Below are 22,938 nucleotides of genomic sequence, written 5' to 3'. Positions count from 1 at the left end.
CAATCTGTGTTCAGTACAACAACAAACATGGGTTTGCACAGTGACAGTTTGTTTACAGCATCAACAAGAAACAATTACTTGCATGATGACTATTATTATTATCTACTGATAGTCATATGTGAATGAGCTCAGCTCCTGTTCTCCTCCATGTGTAAAGTGAGAAACACAGCTGATGCTCCAGAAGGAAGTAACCCCAAAGATAGCAAATGGTAAAAAAAAGACTGCACATTTAACTTTATAAATAATCAGGACCTTAATGATGCATTTCAGGCTAACTAGCTAACTAAGTAGCAGCATTGTTTTAGAGCGGGAATGTCAACTTTTTGTCAAACACAGACCTGGTGTAAAGTGGAGCTAATACATTTTACTACAAGCAGTGATGAATACTTACTTTCTTGAAAAAGTTTCTTATGTCCAATTTGCATCCGTTCACGTTCTGCAGTGTTGTGTGCTAATGTGCTTCGTACACCTGCAGGACCGCAAGCAAGGTCGCGGAGAAAATGCGGACTGGATTTTGAGTGGTGTGCGCATTTTCTATATGAACAAGTGGAATGGATTGGATACCGACACACTAAAGGGGCTCTCTACCTTACGCTATGACAGAGGTGTGGACTCGAGTCACATGACTTGGACTCGAGTCAGACTCGAGTCATGAATTTGATGACTTTAGACTCGACTTGACAAAATGTAAAAAGACTTGCAACTCGACTTAGACTTTAACATCAATGACTTGTGACTTCACTTGGACTTGAGCCTTTTGAATTGACATGACTTGACATGACTTGCTACTTTCCCCAAAACCCAAAGATGAAAAAGTTATTCGGGAGCGCTCCGTATTTTTCGTTGTGTACTTGTCTATCAGCGTTGCGTGTGTCAGCTGGTGTGGTCTCAGTACAACAGCCAATCAAATTAGATCTACTTTGTTTTCATCACACAGCATTCATCCAATCAAATTGCAGGACAACCAACGAAGAAGACATGTCCAAGCCACACGCCAGTGAACAAAAAATGATACCTAAAATAATTTTGTTTGGGTATAAAAATTACGAGGTGGTCAACACAAAACGGTTTGCAGTATGCAACACATGCGGTTCGAAAATTACTGATGGAGAGGCAACAACTTCCAACTTCGTCCGGCATTTGAAGTTGCACAAAGAACGGTAAGTTTTGAATGTAAGATAACGTTTATTGGCTAAGTAACGTGACTTTTATTTGCTGTGTAGTTAAATCAGTGAGGCTGTAAACTCACTGCTAACGTTATAACGTTATTGCAAACACGGGAATCTGTTGCAGTTCACTACCTTATTCATACTTTTTGTTCAGTGATTTTTTTTAAGCAGGGTTACATTAGTCAATATATCACACGTAACGTTAGACGGCGGTCAGCAGCACCGCGTATTTTAGCCACCTAAAAAAAGACAAAAATAGTAAAATAAAGGTCAGTTAAAATGTATACTATATTATGAATATGTGTACCGTTTTAGCTAGCTTTCTGACATACTGTTGGTTGTTTACCTCAGTGGTCCCCAACCACCGGGCCACGGCCCGGTACTGGTCCGTGGATCGATTGGTATCGGGCCGCACAAGAAATAATTTTTTTCTTTTTTCTTTTTTTAATTAAATCAACATAAAAAACACAAGATACACTTACAAGTAGTGCACCAACCCAAAACAACTCTCCCCCCCCTTTTGTTCTGGGCATTGAACATGAAGACTCTTCCTTCACTGTTCCGAGTGGCCATGAGAGTCTTGGCAGTGCCTGCCTCCAGTGCTCCAGTGGAGCGAGTTTTCAGCCATGGTGGCATCATACTACGCCCCCATCGTGCACAAATGACTGACAGACTCTTGGCTAATTTGGTCTTTTGCAAATGCAATGCAGCATAGGGCCCTGACATATAAAAAGTACAACTTTTTTGTTATGTTCACGTATATGTCATGTTAACACTTTTGTACAAATAAGTACATTTGCACTTTATTTTTCAATGTGTTTGTAAAGGAATGAGTTAATGTTTAAAATGACTGGTTAATAGTGCTATTATAAAGTGCAATGTCAGCACAATTTTCTTTCCTGCAATTTAAAATGCACTTGTTTTAATAAATAAATACAGCATTTGAAAAGCATACACAATCTGTGTTAATATATTGGTCTGTGGTTAAAAGGACTTGAAAGGACTCGAAACTCAAAATGCAGGACTTAGGACTTGACTTGAGACTTTCCAGTCTTGACTTTGGACTTGACTCGGGGCTTGCCTGTCTTGACTCGGGGCTTGCCTGTCTTGACTCGGGACTTGACTCGGACTTGAGGGCAAAGACTTAAGACTTACTTGTGACTTGCAAAACAATGACTTGGTCCCACCTCTGCGCTATGAAGTGAGGGGAAACTGAGTGAATAATGACAGGTTATATTATTATTTATTTAAACTCATATGCGGGCCACTTTATAATGAATATGTCGGCATGTATTTGTAAAAAAAAATGAATATATAATATATATATATATATATAACACCAGATTATTTACGGGGGCTTAAGAATATTTTAGGGGGGCTTGAGCCCCCCTAAAATAGGCCTAACAACGCCAATGGCTGACAATACAAATAGATGTGTGCTCCAGAGTCGTAGCACACACAAATATGGATGGATGGACTGTAAATTCCGATGCATGATTAGATGGACCAGACAGGTTTAATTACCTGTCTCACACGCCTATACTAGTCCTTAGTGAAATGTGCCCTGGCAGCTACTGCACATGAAAAGAGTGGAGTGGAACTCCCCGCCCGGCGTGACGTCACACCGGCAGGTGCTTTGCAGCATTGTTTGCCAGCCACTCCCACAAGCCGCCTATAAAATCCCGCTTCCCAGGGCCGATCGGGGCCATCTCCTACTCTCCTCACTCAGGGCTAGACAAGTGTTTCCGGGAAGCGTCGACGCAACATTAAAGTCACCATGTCACACCGCAGCGGAATGTCCTCGTATTCCCTCTCCTCTACGCCGGTCCGACGGGCCACCAGCATGTACGCCGGCTCCACCGGTAGGAGCACGAAGATGTCCTACAGCTCCGGCGGGATGTCCTCGGGCATGGGCATGGGCATGGGCATGGGCATGGACCTGGGGTCGTGGGCCGTCGGAGGATCGGCGGACGGCACCTTCTCTGTCTGCGGCAGCGAGAAGGTCACCCTGCAGAACCTCAACGACCGCCTGGCCACTTACCTGGACAAGGTGCGCTCCCTGGAGACCGCCAACGCCCAGCTGGAACGTCAGATCCGCGAGTGGTACGACAGGCAGAGCCCCACCGTGAGGGACTACAGCAAGTACGAGATAATCATTGCCGAACTGCGCAAAAAGGTGAGTGCTATAAATCCCATATTATCCTATCATTATTATTATTATTATTATTATTATTATTATTACTATATTACATATATTTCATGTTCCTGCTTTAGATTAGTGCTGCTGCCCAGGACAATGCCAGGTTGATGCTGCAGATTGACAATGCCAGACTGGCAGGAGAGGACTTCAGAATCAAGTAAGGATTTTTTTTTATTAGTTTTGTTTTACTAATAAAAATTTAGAAAATTGACGTATTTGTGCAAAAACCGACACGGTTATTTCTGACTAAAGCAAGCAAATCGCAATAAAAGTTTTTTAATAAGATTAAATGTCAAATTGTTGATTGCCCTGCAGGGAAATAAAGGTTTCCGCAGGGTGTTTACAGTACACATAGAATCACTAAGAATTAATTTAAAAAGAAAAAAAAAAAAAAAAAAAAAAAGAAGAATTCATCCAAAATAAAAGTCAATTTGTTGCGCATTGTTCATTTTAAAAAGTACATATCTGAATATATAGACCAGGGGGTGTCAAACGTACGGCCCACGGGCCGGATAAGGCGGGATGACTTTGCTAAATATAAGAATGAGCCGGAATTTTTCAATGAAAGAAACTGCTGTTCTAAATGTGTCCACTGGATGTCGCAATAGCAATTATTTGTATCTTTGTAGATTATGCTACATATGTAAAAAAAAAAAAAAATCAACCACGAGGAAAATGAGAGAAAAAACACATATATAACATACTGTCATTTAATTTTAATATTATTTTTTTACCTTGATAGATTGAAAATGAACATTATCACATCATTTATTCAGAAAGTACAGTCGCAACAAGGGTGTTTACAGTCCACATAGAATCATTAAGAATTAATTAAAAAAAAAAAAAAAGAAGAATTCATCCAAAATAAAAGTCAATTTGTTGCGCATTGTTCATTTTAGAAAGTACATATCTGAATATATAGACCAGGGTGTGTCAAACGTACGGCCCACGGGCCGGATAAGCCCCGCGGACAGGTTTAACCGGCCCGCGGGATGACTTTGCTAAATATAAGAATGAGCCAGAATTTTTCAATGAAAGAAACTGCTGTTCTGAATGTGTCCACTGGATGTCGCAATAGCAATTATTTGTATCTTTGTAGATTATGCTACATATGTAAAAAAAAAAAAAAAAAAAATCAACCTCGAGGAAAATGAGAAAAAAAATACATAAATAACATACTGTCATTTAATTTCAATATTATTTTTTTACCTTGATAGATTGAAAATGAACATTATCACATCATTTATTCAGAAAGTACAGTAGCAACAAGGGTGTTTACAGTACACATAGAATCATTAAGAATTAATTTAAAGAAAAAAAAAAAGAAGAATTAATCCAAAATGAAAGTCAATTTGTTGCGCATTGTTCATTTTAAAATGTACATATCTGAATATATAGACCAGGGGGTTTAACCGGCCCGCGGGATGACTTTGCTAAATATAAGAATGAGCCGGAATTTTTCAATGAAAGAAACTGCTGTTCTAAATGTGTCCACTGGATGTCGCAATAGCAATTATTTGTATCTTTGTAGTTTATGCTACATATGTAAAAAAAACATACAAACACATCAATAACATATTGTCATTTAATTTGAATATTATTTTTTTACCTTGATAGATTGAAAATGAACATTATCACATCATTTATTCAGAAAGTATAAATAACGGCAAATAAAGATAGAATACTATTAACCACAAAACAACAACAACATTATGATTTGTACATTTTCAGAATGTGCTTGTTCTATTTTTAAACGAAGAAAACAAGCTTTATTTTTAAGTGATTTTACCTGTCTGGATTTTTCTCCGATCTAAAATGAGTTTGACACCCCTGTACTAGACGGTAATGATTAGGGGAGGTTTACAATATATAACACAATCTATTTGTTGAATTGATCCAAAACAAGCATTGCTATTCTTATAAGGTCAGAGTTGTCAACAAGTTTGTTAGAGATCGGAGTGGGGAAAAAGGTCGTTGGTAGATCTATTTGTTGAATCATTTAATTTTGCCGTGCAGACGTTAAAAGGCAGACAAACTGGTCAAACCTGTTTGGGCTTAGTCTTCCGCTGGTCGAAGTTCCAATTCCCTTACGTGAATGCCCTACTCTGTGTTTTGATAAGGTACGAGAACGAGATGGCCGTGCGCATGTCCGTGGAGGCGGACATCGCCGGACTGCGCAAGGTCGTGGACGACCTGACCGTCGCTCGTGCCGACCTGGAGATGCAAGTGGAGGGTCTGACTGAAGAGCTCGGGTACCTGAAGAAGAACCACGCCGAGGTGACGAACAGCCCCGTGAATTGTGTTTTAGGGTTGGGCAGATTCTATACGCACTCTTTCAATGTAAAGTTGACATTAGATTATATTTCTACTGGCACTTTTGAAGGACCCATTTAGACGGACCAGTTTACGTCATAGCTGATTGTGATTGTGTTCGCACCAATGCCTCCAAGAGGAACTCTAGTTTGCCTAAACTAACAGCAAGTCCTGTTTATGGTCATAGCTGAGAGAAAGACGGATCACATGAGTGTGTTCGCAGCAATGCCTCCAAGAGGAACTCTAGTTTGCCGAAACAAACAGCGAGTCCTGTTTATGGTCATAGCTGAGAGGAAGACAGATCGCATGATTGTGTTCGCACCAATGCCTCCAAGAGGAACTCTAGTTTGCCTAAACTAACAGCAAGTCTTGTTAATGGTCATAGCTGAGAAGAAGACGGATCACATGATTGTGTTCGCACCAATGCCTCCAAGAGAAACTCTAGTTTGCCTAAACAAACAGCAAGTCCTGTTAATGGTCATAGCTGAGAGAAAGACGGATCACATGAGTGTGTTGGCAGCAATGCCTCCAAGAGGAACTCTAGTTTGCCTAAACAAACAGCAAGTCCTGTTTATGGTCATAGCTGAGAGGAAGACGGATCACATGATTGTGTTCGCACCAATGCCTCCAAGAGGAACTCTAGTTTGCCTAAACTAACAACAAGTCCTGTTTGGACAGTCTTTTGTTTACACAAGTTGTGTACCTTATTTTGAACACCAGCTAGAGGTTTTTTTTTTACAAGCCAACAATTGATAAGACCTATTACTAATTTATGGTGAGGTTGAATAAATCGATTTATGAAGAGTTCCGGGCAATATGGACCGCCTTTGAGGTGTGTATTTGTTTAACATGCAACAATTTATAGTCCTCTGAACTGGAGCATCGGAAACAAACTAATATTGACACCTTGGCTTATAGGCGGATCTAACAAATGTAACTGGAAAATTAGCTTAGTTAAACATCCTGACATTTTTCCAAGGAAATGTTCACTCTCTTGACTGTGCTGAACTAGGTTGAATCAATACCAAAAAAAAGCCACCTAAATTAATATATTGCTTTTGAATATTCATCGTTTAACGTTAGTACTCTGTTTTGACCATACGTCTGTTTGGCCTCCCGTAGGAGCTCGCAGCGTTGCGAAACCAAGTGAACTCCAGCTCTGTCAACGTGGAAGTGGACGCAAGACCTCAGGAGGACATGTCCAGGACCCTCGACGAGATCAGACGGCAGTATGAGGCCATCACTGAGAAAAACCGCCGCGACATGGACAACTGGTACAAAGCAAAGGTCGGTAAAGCAATTTCGCAATTGGTTCTCGTGCCTGCTAACGGAAACGTTGAGTTACTTTTCTGAACTATTTATTTACACCCAACAGTTTGACGAGCTGAACAAGCAGGTTGCAAACAGCACGCAAGTCCTCCAGACCACCCGCACTGAAATTAGTGAGCTGCAAAGGACTCTGCAGGCCCTGCAGATTGAACTGCAGTCCCAGCTCAGCCTGGTAATACCACGACTCATACGTAGCACACGCATCTCTCAATCATCAAATCGGACGGTTAAGACTCATCTTATTCTTTGTCTCGACAGAAATCGGCCGTGGAGAGTCAGTTGGCAGAGACCGAGTCTCGTTACAGCTTGCAGCTGAGCCAGCTCCAGGCCATCGTCAACGGCCTGGAGAACGAGCTCAACCAAATGAGGTTAGAGATCGAGAGACAGTCATCGGAATACCAGATGTTGCTCGACATCAAGACCAGGCTGGAGATGGAGATTGCCGAGTACAGAAGACTGCTGGACGGGGAGAACGTGAAGTAAGAGAGCTCTCACTTCTAACTAAAAACCATGCGAAGTAAAGACCAAGGAGACAGAAGTAACATTGACTTGTTTCCTTGCTTGCAGGACCGTTCAAATTGTCAAAGAAATAAAAGGTAAGTTGATGGTTGTTAGTTGTTTTTTTTTGGCATACCCTACGTTGTACTCCGTACTAAGTTCTTGTTTTCTTATTTTCCTCCAGCCCAACCAGTTATAACCCAGAGAAAGAGAGTGGTGATTGAGGAGATCGTCGATGGAAAGGTGGTCTCTCGCACAGAAGACGTGGATTCCCAGGTCATCTCAAAGTAGACCGGATCCCAACAGACCTGAGTTAAATACTAAGTTTCAAAAGAACATCATACTTATTTGAACTCCAGGAAGAAATGTTTCAGATTTAGATTTTTGTCTCTGTTGGGAAGTCATTGATTTAAAATTCCAAATTCAATTGCCAAACTTCACAAAAGAAATGAGCCAATCAGGTCTGAAATCTTTGAAAATTGCCAATAAAAAAATATTGGTGCGAGAAAACCTGTGTTTGAAATGCTTTTCTTTTTGGTATTGTTGATTCAATAATGGGTGATAAAATGAACATTTGACCTAATTAGTAAACAGCAGCACAAAGGATGTTTAGTGGATAGTATGATTGGTATGTTGGTATCTGTTCAATACCTAGGCAAGACAGTATAAGCACAAAATACACTATATTGCCAAAAGTATTTGGCCACCCATCCAAATGATCAGAATCAGGTGTCCTAATCACTTGGCCCGACCACAGGTGTATAAAATCAAGCACTTAGGCATGGAGACTGTTTCTACAAACATTTGTGAAAGAACGGGCCGCTCTCAGTGATTTCAAGCGGGGAACAAAGTCAACTGTCGGCTTTATTATAAGAAAATGGAAGAGTTTGGGGAACAACAGCAACTCAGCCACCAAGTGATAGGCCTACGTAAACTGACAGAGAGGGGTCAGCGGATGCTGAAGCGCATAGTGCGAAGACTTTCTGCACGGTCAGTTGCTACAGAGCTCCAAACTTCATATGACCTTCCAATTAGCCCACGTACAGTACGCAAAGAGCTTCATGGAATGGGTTTCCATAGCCGGGCAGCTGCATCTAAGCCATAGATCACCAAGTCCAATGCAAAGTGGTGTAAAGCACGTTGAGTTGGCCCCCTAGTTCCAGTGAAAGGAACTTTGAATGCTCCAGGATACCAAAACATATTTGGACAATCCCATGCTCCCAACCTTGTGGGAACAGTTTGGAGCAGGCCCCTTACTCTTTCAACATGATTGCGGGTCCATAAAGACATGGATGACAGAGTCTGGTGTGGATGAACTTGACTGGCCTGCACAGAGTCCTGACCTGAACCCGGTTGAACAACCTGCAGTGTGTTTGCACTTACAAAGCTGGACAGCCCGCTCGCATATTTATGTCCTCCAATATGCACACAAGGTTGGTCTTTTCTTGTATCTTGGTCGACTAATTTGCAAAGTGTAAACATTGTAGGCTACAGGCTACTAGGGGGTTAGCAGCTACAGAACAGCTATGCACACAATAACGTAATAAGCGTCCCTAATTTAACAATATTGCGGTCTAAAAATAATTGTAGTCGCATATTTCTTACAGATACAAATCCTCCAAGGCAGAAGCGTATTAGAAAGTATCCACTAACAAACAAATGTCTCTACAACATTTAACGTAATGAATTATTGTGACACCAAGAGTGTCACCAAAAAGAAAACACCACTCTACTTCATCTTAGAGCAGGGGTTTCAAACGTACAATCCGAGGGCCGGATCAGGCCTGTGAACAGGATTTATCCGGCCCGCGGGATGAGTTTGTTAAGTGTAAAAATATACCTGAAATCTTTGAATGAATGAAACTGCTGTTCTGAATGTGTCCACTAGATGTCGCAATTGCAATTCTTTGTATATGATGCTACGTATGTACAAAATAAACATTTGATTTTGATTAAAAAAAAATGTATCTTGATAGATTGAAAATGAACACCAATGAGTTGACTGATGAACATTATCACATCATTTATTCAGAAAATATAAATAACGACAAATAAATTATTAACCGCAACATTTAAGTGTAAAAAAAAAAAAAAAAAAAAAAAGAACAACAACATTATGACGTGTACATTTGTGCTTGTTCTATTTTTAAACAAAGAAAACAATCCAAAAGTTGTCTTTATTTTTAAGTTATCGTGCCGTGATTTTACCAGTCCGGCCCACTTGGGAGTAGATTTTTCTCCATGTGGCCCCCCCTCTTAAAATGAGTTTGACACCCCTGGTCTTAGAGACAGCATAAGACCTTTCTAAGTGTCATGTCTGTGTAATCATGTTTTGTTTTAAGTCAGGTTTTGTTTAGTTATAGGACTCTTTAGTTTCTGGCTTTTCACTCCCTTGTCTTGTTTCCATGATTACCCATTAGTTTCACCTGTTCCACGTTTGGATTCATTGTGCACTCTTGTCACCATAGCAACCCATTAGTTTTCACCTGTCACGTCACGCACCTGTTTCACGTTTTGAGTCACGCACCTGTTTTTGTTAATCATGTCTGTAGTATTTAAGTTCATTGTTTTTCAGTTTGTCTTTCTGGTGACATCCCCACAATTATGCTCTACACACTCTTCATCCTCTTAGATCCTGCTTCATGTACCATGCCAAAGTAAGTTTTTGTTCCATGTTATAGTCTTTTTGTTTTTCATAGTTTGTTCTCCGCCATTGTGCGCGCCTTTTGTTTACTTCTTTGTTTTGTAGTTATAGTGTTAAATAAAAATGTACCTTCATTCCCGTCTCGCCCGAGCCAACTTTCCGTTGCATCCCGGAAAAGCAAACACCCAGGACCAAATCATGACACTAAGACATTAATAATAATAATAGATGTTATTTGTACAAAGCACTTTACATTGCGCAAACAACCTCAAAGTGCTACAGTGTATTAAAAAAAAAAAAATGTATATAATATAAATAAATGAAAATAAAAAGTAGAACTAGCATGCATATATATATATATATATATATATATATATATATATATATATATATATATATATATATATATATATATATATATATATATATTTATATAAAGGCTTTTTTTAAAAAGAAGGGTTTTTAAGCTTTTTTTAAAAAGCATCTACAGTCTGTGGTGCCCTCAGGTGGTCAGGGAGAGCGTTCCACAGACTGGGAGCGGCGGAGCAGAAAGCCCGGTCTCCCAGACGGTTGATAAAAAAACTAGGTTAGTGTTTTCCATCCCTGCCGACAAATTTCACCTGATCACGCCTTTTCTAACATCCCACATGAAAAAATGTTTTTTGCCGATATTGTGTAAGATCACATTGAATTTTTTTGCCCCCAACTTGGTACGCTTGTATCTCTATCAGTCAGGGTGCATTTTAAAGGGACTTTTAGCACACCAAATCAGTCTCCTCACTCATCTTTGCAATGACTTAAGTGACATTATTTAGAATCAATTAACAGCAATAAACAAGGGACGACTGTTTTAGATAAAAAAGGTATGTTAAAATGTGCATTTATCCATTTAAATCCAAGAAAAAATATATTAATCTTTCATAACATAATTTTTGTCAATATGTGTGTGCGTGTATGTGTGTGTGTGTGTGTGTGTGTTATTGTATTTCTACCCTTCTTGAGACATCAACAAGGAAAAGTAGCTTCCATATGAGGAGGTGTGAAAAAGTTAGGACATAAATCATGGTCCCAATACAGAAAACCTTTGCATCTAATAGAGAATGTCTCATTTGCACCCCCTGGTGGTGAAATCTATCAAAAGTAGGGTGGTCCCAAAAAGGAGGGATTTTTCTAATTGATTGTGTGTATGTTTTAAAAGTGCTCCCCCTCTGGCCAACATATGAAATAACAAGTGTGTGTAAAAATTTGAAGTGCTCCCCCTCTGGCCAACATATGAAATAAGTGTGTGTAAAAATTTGAAGTGTTCCCCCTCTGGCCAACATATGAAATAACAAGTGTGTGTAAAAGTTTGAAGTGCTCCCCCTCTGGCCAACATATGAAATAAGTGTGTGTAAAAATTTGAAGTGTTCCCCCTCTGGCCAACATATGCAATAACAAGTGTGTGTAAAAAATTTAATCGCACCCCCTTTGGCCAAAATTGATTTGAAAAAAAATTAATAAATATGTGTATGGAGACATACTTTAATAACTTGAAGTAAATAATGAAGATTATTAAACAAAAGTGTGTGTGTGTGTGTGTGTGAGAGAGAGAGCAAGAGAGAGAAACATAACTTGGATTAAAATTATATCTGATGAAAAAAACTGTTGTCTGCTTATATTGTAGGAAATTCAAATGTGGACATTTGTGAAGGAAAGGCGACGCAGTAACAGAGTGTAATTTTGGTATTTATTTTTTGCATTTATTTAAATAACAAATGCATATAGATTGGTTGTTACACATGTATATATATGTTTATCTCTGCATTCAAAGTATAACTCAATCCCGTTTGAACTCCATGCTGCTCTTGTGACTGAAATATACTGACATTTAGAGGACATCTAGAGAACTGAGGACTCTCTCTGTGTAAGTGTAATATTCGGTAAAAAAAATATATATATGGAGAAGCGGTAGAAAATGGATATATATATATATATATATATATATATATATATATATATATATATATATATACATTATATATATACATTATATATATATATATATATATATATATATATATACATTATATATATACATTATATATATATATATATATATAGAGAGAGAGAGAGAGAGAGAGAGAGAGAGAGAGAGAGAGGGACAAGTGGTAAAAAAAATGGATGGATATATATATATATATATGGAGCAGCGGTATAAAATGTATATATATATATATATATCCATCCATCTTCTTCCGCTTATCCGAGGTCGGGTCGCGGGGGCAGCAGCCTAAGCAGGGAAGCCCAGACTTCCCTCTCCCCAGCCACTTCGTCCAGCTCTTCCTGTGGGACCCCGAGGCGTTCCCAGGCCAGCCGGGAGACATAGTCTTCCCAACGTGTCCTGGGTCTTCCCCGCGGCCTCCTACCGGTCGGACGTGCCCTAAACACCTCCCTAGGGAGGCGCTCGGGTGGCATCCTGACCAGATGCCCGAACCACCTCATCTGGCTCCTCTCGATGTGGAGGAGCAGCAGCTTTACTTTGAGCTCCCCCCGGATGACAGAGCTTCTCACCCTATCTCTAAGGGAGAGCCCCGCCACCCGGCGGAGGAAACTCATTTCCGCCGCTTGTACCCGTGATCCGTGATATATATATATATATGGAACAGCGGTAGAAAATGTATGTGTGTGTATATATATATATATATATATATATATATATATATATATATATATATAGATATAGATATAGAAGGACAAGCGGTAGAAATGGATATATATATATATATATATATATATATATAAAACCTGTAAGGTTATGCCCGACATAACCTAACAGGTCCCATGCTACAAATTTAAATGTAGAATCTGCAAAATCTTTAATTTAGACAGAATATGACCGTTAATTTTAGAGTATTTGCATGTTTGTGACATCACGGTATGTGCAAATGCATTTTACAATTTTTTTCAACAACTTTTTAGTTAAGTCATGTGTTTTTTTTTACATAATATATTATTAGGTTATGTACTGTTTTTAGATTTGAAGGAATCCACTGTGTCTACTACAATGATAAACTATTTTGTTGTGTTTTACTGTATATATATATATATATATATATATATATATATATGTATATATATATATATATGTATATGTATATGTATATGTATATGTAGGAATCCACTGCGTCCACTACAATGATAAACTATTTTAGATTTTGTGGTGTTTTACTGTTTACACATATATATATATATATATATATATATATATATATATATATATATATATATATATATATATATATATATATATATATATAGCCCTTCCGGGCTCTGGGGTTCCAGTCGCTGGCTGGCCTGGCTGTGTGGGGGCAGTGGTCCCTTGTTCCCTGGGCACCACATCTGCTGTTTTGGGTTGGGCTGACTGGGTGGCTGGGGCCGTACTCTCCAAATACTTTTGTATATTGTATATACAAATACACACACACAATTATTCATATATATATATATATATATATGCACATATAGGTACCTTCGCTCCCACATACATACACAAACACAGTACATACCTACACACTCAAAATTCGTACATCCACACACACATTCACTGTACAAACATACATATACACATACATTTACATATACATTCACTGTACAAACATACATATACACAAACATGTACATATACATTCACTGTACAAACATACATATACACATACTGTACATAAGCAAACACATATGCATACGTACACTCACACATGTAATCACGTTTCATCAAACATAAATTAACGTTGTTGCCCTAGGGGAAATTGGACAACACATGGCACACTGACAAAGCTTAACCTATTGGTACTATAACAATCTACAAGGTTAATACATTTTGCTTCTCTTTCTTCACCTCCATTTATCTGCTTTCTTTTGTATTTCAAGTTTTCATTACGTATATGTATTGTTGCATTTGAAACAACTGTATTGTTGATAATAGAGGTAATTATTGTTATTATTAATTATTAATAGTGCTATTTCTATTGGTATTTGTATTGCTCCATTTGTAGTGTAAAAATGCTCATTGTCATTTCTGTATTATTATTTATTTCACTAACTGCTTCTTTGCTATCACTTTTACCATCATATTTGTACATATCCTATTTGCTGATGTTGTTCTGTTGTTGTTGTTGTTATTGTTGTTATTATGTTTGTTGTTATCGTCTCTCCGTCTTATCACCCTCTTGTCCCCGTAATTTCCCCCTCTGTCTTTCCTTTCCTCTCTTTCTATCCCCTCCTGCTGCGGCCCGGCTGCACCAAATGATAATATAAATCCATTTCATAAAGTCAAATACAAATAAGGCAACAAGAGAAGTATCCCACACTTCTCTTTTGTAAAGTAAATCTGTACATATGGGCATCGACATCAACAATATTATTTGTCTGAGTAGCTGGACAAAAAAAAGAGAAAAAAAAAAGATTATCTTAAAATGCAACTTTGACTACGGCGTCAGTTGCTATGTAGAGTGGCGCTTTCCATCATTTTCAGCAGACTGTATTGCAAAAAAATTCATTAGGGGTTGTTTTTTTTGCGAGCATGAACACATTGCTGAATGTTTTTTAACAACAACAAAAAAAAAACAAGAAACAATGAACGAGTGCAGGGCAGGCTGGTTTATAAAGAAGACTGATTGGCAACCTGGAACAGGTGTGCTCAGATTGGCAACCTGGAACAGGTGTGCGCAGATTGCCAATCAGGGACAGGTGTGGGACACACAAACAGGAAATACCATAGAAAATAAGAGCACTGGAAAGGACACAATCCCAAACACAGTAAAGAAAATAAAGTCCCCACCTGTCATGAAATTCATCAATCAATCAATCAATCAATGTTTATTTATATAGCCCTAAATCCCGAGTGTCTCAAAGGTTCATGACATGACCGATTGTTTACCATTCAGCAAAATCACACCTTAAAGGCCTACTGAAAGGCAATTTTCTTATTTAAACGGGCATAGCAGGTCCATTCTATGTGTCATCCTTGATCATTTCGCAGTATTGCCATATTTTTGCTGAAAGGATTTAGTAGAGAACATCGACGATAAAGTTCGTAACTTTTGGTCGCTGATAAAAAAGCCTTGCCTGTACCGGAAGTAGCAGACGAGTAGCGTGACGTCACAGGTTGTGGAGCTCCTCACATCTGCACATTGTTTACAATCATGGCCACCAGCAGCGAGAGCGATTCGGACCGAGAAAGCGACGATTTCCCCATTAATTTGAGTGAGGATGAAAGATTTGTGGATGAGGAAAGTGAGAGTGAAGGACTAGAGGGCAGTGGGAGCGATTCAGATAGGGAAGATGCTGTGAGAGGCGGGTGGGACCTGATATTCAGCTGGGAATGACTAAAACAGTAAATAAACACAAGACATATATATACTCTATTAGCCACAACACAACCAGGCTTATATTTAATATACCACAAATTAATCCCGCATAACAAACACCTCCCCCCTCCCGTCCATATAACCCGCCAATACAACTCAAACACCTGCACAACACACTCAATCCCACAGCCCAAAGTATTGTTCACCTCCCCAAAGTTCAAACAGCACATATATTTCCCCAAAGTTACGTACGTGACATGCACATAGCGCCACGCACGTACGGGCAAGCGATCAAATGTTTGGAAGCCGCAGCTGCATGCGTACTCACGGTACCGTGTCTGCGTATCCAACTCAAAGTCCTCCTGGTAAGAGTCTTTGTTGTCCCAGTTCTCCTCAGGCCAATGGTAAAGCTTGACTGTCATCTTTCGGGAATGTAAACAATGAAACACCGGCTGTGTTTGTGTTGTTGCTGCAGTCGGCCGCAATACACCGCTTCCCACCTACAGCTTTCTTCTTTGCTGTCTCCATTGTTCATTGAACAAATTGCAAAAGATTCACCAACACAGATGTCCAGAATACTGTGGAATTTTGCGATGAAAACAGACGACTTAATAGCTGGCCACCATGCTGTCCCAAAATGTCCTCCACACATGCTGACGTCATCATACCGAAACGTTTTCAGCAGGATATTTCACGCAAAATTTAAAATTACACTTTAGTAAGCTAACCCGGCCGTATTGGCATGTGTTGCAATGTTAAGATTTCATCATTGATATATAAACTATTAGACTGCGTGATCGGTAGTAGTGGGTTTCAGTAGGCCTTTAACTTCTACGGAAAGAAAAAGTGAAATTTGTGTTATCTTTTATTGTACACAATGTTGTTTTTAAGGAAAAACATATCAAATTTAAGTGTAACTAAGGCCCCAGAAAACTTGTTTCTGCTGACCTCTGCTGTATGTGGACCGTAATTAATCATTTTAATCGCTCCAGGTCCCAATTTTGACAATTAAGTCATTAGTTTTTTCATTTTGTGGTAAAACTGTGCATATCAGCTGTCCACTGCAGCAGTGTTTTTCAACCACTGTGCCGCGGCACACTGGTGTGCAGTGAGATATTGTCTGGTGTGCCGTGGGAAATGATGCAACTTTACCTAATTGGTCCAAAAAATATTTTTTTTGCAAATCAATAATTATCATCTGCAAATAATGTGCCATGTGTGCTGTATAGAGTTTGGCAGGGAAACCATGTAAAACCATGTAAAACCATGTGGCAGCAGGTAGTTCATTGCTTTGTAGAAGTCGGAAACGTGTCGAGGATGGTTTGTCGTGATCCCAATATGCAGAGCACAGCGGGAGACGGTGTGCAGGTGTGGAGAATGCATATATTTTTAAGAGTTATTTCTTTATTCATAGCCATGTTTAGATCATCTAGTACTTTTCCTTTGTATATTCTACCAATTTCTCTTTGTCTTCATAGGTCTGTTTAGTGTCTTAACCATTGGAATGTGAATACATCTCCCCCCTTCTTGCCTTATCAGTGTTGCAAAACGTAGAGGTGGGGGCTTTCTTTGTGTGCAAGAAGTTGGCTCTTCCGTTTGAGTGGGAGATCAACTCGAGTAGCCGATATGAATGTATTGGTGTGGGCTGATCTCCTGAAATTTCAGTAAAACGTGATAATATTCCTATTCTGTCTTGATGGTCCTTCTTACTCAGCATATATGTCATCGAAAGAACTCGGGATCGATTCCCTGAGAGGAAGAGCTTGTCGACGCAACACAGGTAAAAAGGCATGTAACGCTTAAACCAAAAATTAACAAAACGGAAAGGAAAAGGCAATGAAGCATAGGGATGGCTATGCAAAACAAATATAAAATTGAACTGGCTACAAAGCAAACAAAAACAGAACGCTGGAGGACAGCAAAGACTTACAGCTTTGTGGAGCAGAGATGGCGTCCACATCCGTACGAGACATGACCACTGATCCTGCAGCCGGGTGTGTAATTGTGTCAGTTAGCGTGTACTTTTCCCGCTGGTATCGATCTGGTACTCTTGCTGCCTGCTCCTAAACGCTGCTTTATAGTCAAAGCCGAGTGCGATCCTTCTACCTGTGTGCATATCATCGTCGGCTCCAATGACACCAGGATAAGAAAGTCAGAGATTACAAAGAGGAAAATAGCTAGGACTTGTAATCTCGCCACAAAAGCCCTCTAAAAACACATCCAAAAACAAATACTCCATTTACGAGAATTGTAACCGAGGATTAGAGATGTTGCTATTAAAAGCGCCAACGTTAAGGACCTACTTTTCGCGGTTCTGTAATCACAGAGACCTAATTAGCTTATGCTGCTATATTGACGTATTGAGCCCGTGGGCTGTTTCATCAATCAATCAATCAAAGTTTACTCACATAGCCCTTAATTACAAATGTCTCTAAGGGCCAAGTCATCGTCTCTGAGTTGGTAAAAGCTAGTTCTAAATGATAAATAATGCTTCTCACCTCGATAGTAGACGGTTGTGGACATAAACCAAGAACTTTGACATTCAACTTAACCTGAAATGTGGCGAGAGACAACCGCTTGTGGCACCTTTTTTTCTAACCTGTATAGGATTGTGATTATTTCTTCATCTAAATGGGAGGATATGAATATCCCATCAGTCGGCATCCCAGTGAGAGCAGACATTATACAGTAAGTGATTTATATAATTTTTTTTCTTGTTTAGCACTTAGCAATACTGCTGCATGATGCTTCCATCAATCAATCAATGTTTACTTACCGGTATATAGCCCTAAATCATGAGTGTCTCAAAGGGCTGCACAAGCCACAACGACATCCTCGGCTCAGATCCCACATCAGGGCAAGGATTGCAAATTGTCGAACAGTTTAAGAACAACATTTCTCAACGAGCTATTGCAAGGAATTTAAGGATTTCACCATGTACGGTCTGTAATATCATCAAAAAGTTCAGAGAATCTGGAAAAAATGACTGCCCGTGACTTTCGATCCCTCAGGCGATACTGCATCAAAAAGCGACATCAGTGTGTAAAGGATATCACCACATGGGCTCAGGAACACTTCAGAAAACCACTGTCAGCAACTACAGTTTGTCGCTCCATCTGTAAGTGCAAGTTAAAACTCTACTATGCAAAGCCAAAGCCATTTATCAACAACACCCAGAAACACCGCCGGCTTCGCTGGGCCCGAACACATCTAAGACGGACTGATGCAAAGTGGAAAAGTGTTCTGTGGTCGGACGAGTCCACATTTCAAATTGTTTTTGGAAACTGTGGACGTTGTGTCCTCCGGAACAAAGAGGAAAAGAACCATCTGGATTGTTATAGGCGCAAAGTTGAAAAGCCAGCATCTGTGATGGTATGGGGGTGTATTAGTGCCCAAGACATGGGTAACTTACACATCTGTGAAGGCACCATTAATGCTGAAAGGTACATACAGGTTTTAGAGCGTTCCAAGCAACGTTATCATGGACGCCCCTGCTTATTTCAGCAAGACAATGCCAAGCCACGTGTTACAACAGCGTGGCTTCGTAGTAAAAGAGTGCGGGTACTAGACTGGCCTGCCTGTAGTCCAGACCTGTCTCCCATTGAAAATGTGTGGCGCATTAAGAAGCCTAAAATACCACAACAGAGACCCAGGACTGTTGAACAACTTAAGCTGTACATCAAGCAAGAATGGGAAAGAATTGGGGCGGTATAGCTCGGTTGGTAGAGCGGCCGTGCCATCAACTTGAGGGTTGCAGGTTCGATCCCCGCATCCGCCATCCTAGTTACTGCCGTTGTGTCCTTGGGCAAGACACTTTACCCACCTGCTCCCAGTGCCACCCACACTGGTTTAAATGTAACTTAGATATTGGGTTTCACTATGTAAAGCGCTTTGAGTCACTAGAAAAAAGCGCTATATAAATATAATTCACTTCACTTCACTTCACAATTCCACCTGAAAAGCTTCAAACATTGGTCTCCTCATTTCCAAAACGTTCACTGAGTGTTGTTAAAAGGAAAGGCCATGTAACACAGTGGTAAAAATGCCCCTGTGCAAACTTTTTTGCAACATGTTGCTGCCATTAAATTCTAAGTTAATGATTATTTGCAAAAAAAAAATATGTTTCTCAGTTTGAACTTTAAATATCTTGTCTTTGCAGTCTATTCAATTGAATATAGATTGAAAAGGATTTGCAAATCATTGTTTTCTGTTTTTATTTACCATTTACACAACGTACCAACTTCACCGGTTTTGGGTTTTGTACATGTATATATATATTTTTTAATAAATATGTTATTTTAAAAAAAAAAAGCATTGTCATTATGAGGTATTGTCTGTTGAATTTTGAGGGTAAAAGGGAACTTGTTCCATTTTGGAATAAGGCTGTAACATAAGAAATTGTGGAAAAAGTGAAGCGTTGTGAATACTGTTTATGCAGCAAATTACATCTCAACCTGGCTTATCCTCAGTCATTCGCCACAACTTTGTTTTTGTTTTTTTAGATGACATAATACTCCATGGGAAGTTGACTGGACAAGCGGTAGAAAATGGATGGATGGATGGAAGTTGACGCCATTGAGGCACTTTCCCTGTGAAGTCAGTAGACTGAGTATCTTAACAGCGACATCAGTAGGACTACGTCATCTCAGCAAAATCATTCAACAACAACGTGGGATAGGATCATTCGTTTTGCAGATTAAGAATAGTTTCCGTCTTCCAAGTCCTGATGGTCGATGAACATACATTGTTAACAAAGAACCACACAAGTAATGTAAGGCCATCACACACTGGAATGGTGTTTCAGTGGATGCTGTCCTTGGTGCTGAATTTCCTTCTGACAGGGTCCAATCCGCCTGAAGTGTGGGGTCTTCTTGTGCACCCTTGTGGGTGATGGAACATAATGATATGTACACATAATGTTATTGTGGTTCTCATGGCAAAAAGGCTGCAACCCTCCCGCCTGCATGTGGCGGTGATGGTGGCGACCATAGGCATCGATCCCGATCCTGTGGGTGCTTCGGGGCCCGATGCAGGAGCTCACCAGCTGAGGATGTCAATATAGCAGTATAAGGAAGTTGCCTCTTTCTGATCAATGCACTGCTAAATGCAGTGAAAAAATGCTAAATATTGCTAATACTTGGTTTATATTTAGGTCAAAAAATGTATTGGCCGGTTTTGGATGGTTATTTATTTGGTTTTTTGGTCGGAATAAACGCAATAGGCTCCCATTGGCTCCATAGTAAGCAGACTTTTATTTGCCTTTATTTAAGAGTTAGAATGCATTAAAAAAAAGAAATATGTGTTCTTGTCCCTCATAACGATTGTGAATTATTGTGAAAATTTCAAAAAGGGGCAGTTCCCTTTTAAGTAAAAAAATAACATTTTCTGATTATCACCAATAAGTTTTTACTTTTATTTTCCCAAGACCCTTCTTTCTTTCACCCAGGAAGGGAACTTGATTTAATCCAAACTTTTGGCCTGTACTATACATGTATGTATAAAGATATACATACATACTATATATACTGGTTGAATATTACTTACACATTCAAAGTTTCCAAAACAGAAGCGTAATAGAAAGTATTCCGCAACTTACTGCATCTTCAGCTTAACATAAATGAGTTATTTTGGCCATGGGTTTTTGCCAAAATCAATTACCGCTTCACTTACACTTAAAGACAGAATAAGTCCATTAATTATAAATAGGTTAGTGATTTTTAGACAACCATGGTTCTCTGTTTGACTAATTTCACTTGATCAAACTGTTAGAATAATTGTATCTAAGTTATCACAAAAAACTTTGTGTTGAAATGAGTTCCCAGCGAGAAGACCAAAAGCTGTCTTTGAAACCTACCAAGAAGAAGGCTTGTAAAACTCCACTGTGTAGGGGGGGGAAGCAACATGAAGGTGTTTCTGTTTCTTTCGTGTATTGTAATCAACAGAAATATATTATTTTAACCCAAGGACTACAAAGCGGAGAGAAGGCAGGATCTGCCCAAGTTCCAGAGGACCTCTTTTTGAACCTCCTTTTTCAACAGTTTTACGAACCTCTTTTTGAACTCTTTTACGAACCTCTTTTTGAACTCTTTTACAACCTTTTCTGTGAACTGTTTACAACCTTTTATTTTGAACTGTTGTAATCAAAGGCGATGGCTGTTTATGACCCACGTCCCTTAGAAGCAGCTGTTGTCATGTGGTCAGAGAAAGTCCAAATAAAGTAGGAGGCGTACAATCTTTTGGCAGAGCGTAATGACACTGTACAAGGGTACAGATGTCCAAGCGTCTCTCCTCAAATTGAGCCAAATTGAATTCTGTCTCTGTTTAATTATTTGCTTCTTGTCTTGTTTAATAGATGTCATCAGTGTTTGAACCTGACACAAACCTTTCCGGACATTCCACATTACAAAATAATAAAAATATCATGGTTACAGATGATATCGGATCAATATAGGTATCAAGGCTCCAATATCAGTATCGTAATGAAAATGAAAAAGTTGTATCGGGACACCCCTAAATGTTATTATTATATATTGTATTGGGCTGCAGCTATTGATTATTTTAGTGGTTTCATTAGTAATCTGTCGATTAGTGTGTTCAATTATTTAACTACCAATCAGATAAAACACAATTTATAGCCTCAATGCATTTTTTTTTAGGGAAAATAGTTAAAATAAACGATTTATCGGCTTGCCATAAGATTATTTAGATTTCCCCATAGGTCGTCAACATTGAAATTGCACTTTTGACATGTGTACATCAAAAAAATAAAAAAAATAAAAAAAATGCTGTTTGCTGCCCCACACACAAATCACAGCATCTAAACATTACCGCGCTCATGTGCACTCTGTTGCAGCGGTAGTGCGGAAACTGTGACTAAATATTCATTGTTCTGGGGGCTCCATGTGGTCTTGGTTGTTGTGAACGTCTCTGCACGTGGTGGGTTCTCCTGACGCCGGTAGACAGGTTGATCCAAGTCTTTTATTGACATAAACACCCGGGGATAGCTTGCTTTCCAGCAATATATATTTGGGACTTTCCAGTCCGGCGTGTCTCCGTGCGTGCAACTCCAACAACGTGTCTCGGTCCGGCTGCTGCTAATAAAGGCGACAGGTGATTAGATAACCAGCCCCAGCTGGGCAATCTACTCACCTGCCGCTGGCTTCGAGGCTGGTCCTTACACACCCTGCTCCGCGGCAGGCCCGCAGACCACGCCCCCCTCCACAATTGTATTCATGTTTTCTAGTTTCAATCATTAAACCAGTGGTCCCCAAACTACGGCCCGCTGGCCAGATACGGCCCGCCAGCGTCAAAATCCGGCCCGCGGGTAGTCCGGAGTACAAACAATTGTTTTAATTTTTTTTTTAAATATATCCTTTCTAGCCCATCCATCAATCCATTTTCTAGCACTTTTTTTTTTTTGTTAGAATTTTATTGATCCAT

General features: G+C 39.5%; 1 protein-coding gene across 1 annotated transcript; it reads left to right on the top strand.

Annotated features, from left to right (window-relative positions):
• The first annotated feature begins 2,867 nt into the window (after nucleotides 1–2,867).
• Nucleotides 2,868–8,019, top strand: krt97 (keratin 97). Its single transcript, XM_061977210.2, has 8 exons — nucleotides 2,868–3,345; nucleotides 3,444–3,526; nucleotides 5,490–5,646; nucleotides 6,805–6,969; nucleotides 7,058–7,183; nucleotides 7,270–7,490; nucleotides 7,579–7,607; nucleotides 7,694–8,019. The coding sequence occupies exons 1-8, from the start codon at nucleotides 2,947–2,949 to the stop codon at nucleotides 7,798–7,800; spliced, it is 1,287 nt and encodes a 428-aa protein (XP_061833194.2). The 5' UTR covers nucleotides 2,868–2,946; the 3' UTR covers nucleotides 7,801–8,019.
• The last annotated feature ends 14,919 nt before the right edge of the window (nucleotides 8,020–22,938 follow it).

This window comes from Nerophis lumbriciformis, linkage group LG16 (assembly GCF_033978685.3).
Source record: "Nerophis lumbriciformis linkage group LG16, RoL_Nlum_v2.1, whole genome shotgun sequence".
In the NCBI taxonomy this organism is placed as follows: Eukaryota; Metazoa; Chordata; class Actinopteri; order Syngnathiformes; family Syngnathidae; genus Nerophis; species Nerophis lumbriciformis.
The sequence above is the reverse complement of the archived record's forward strand: the minus strand, read 5'-3'. Positions and strand labels throughout refer to the sequence as shown.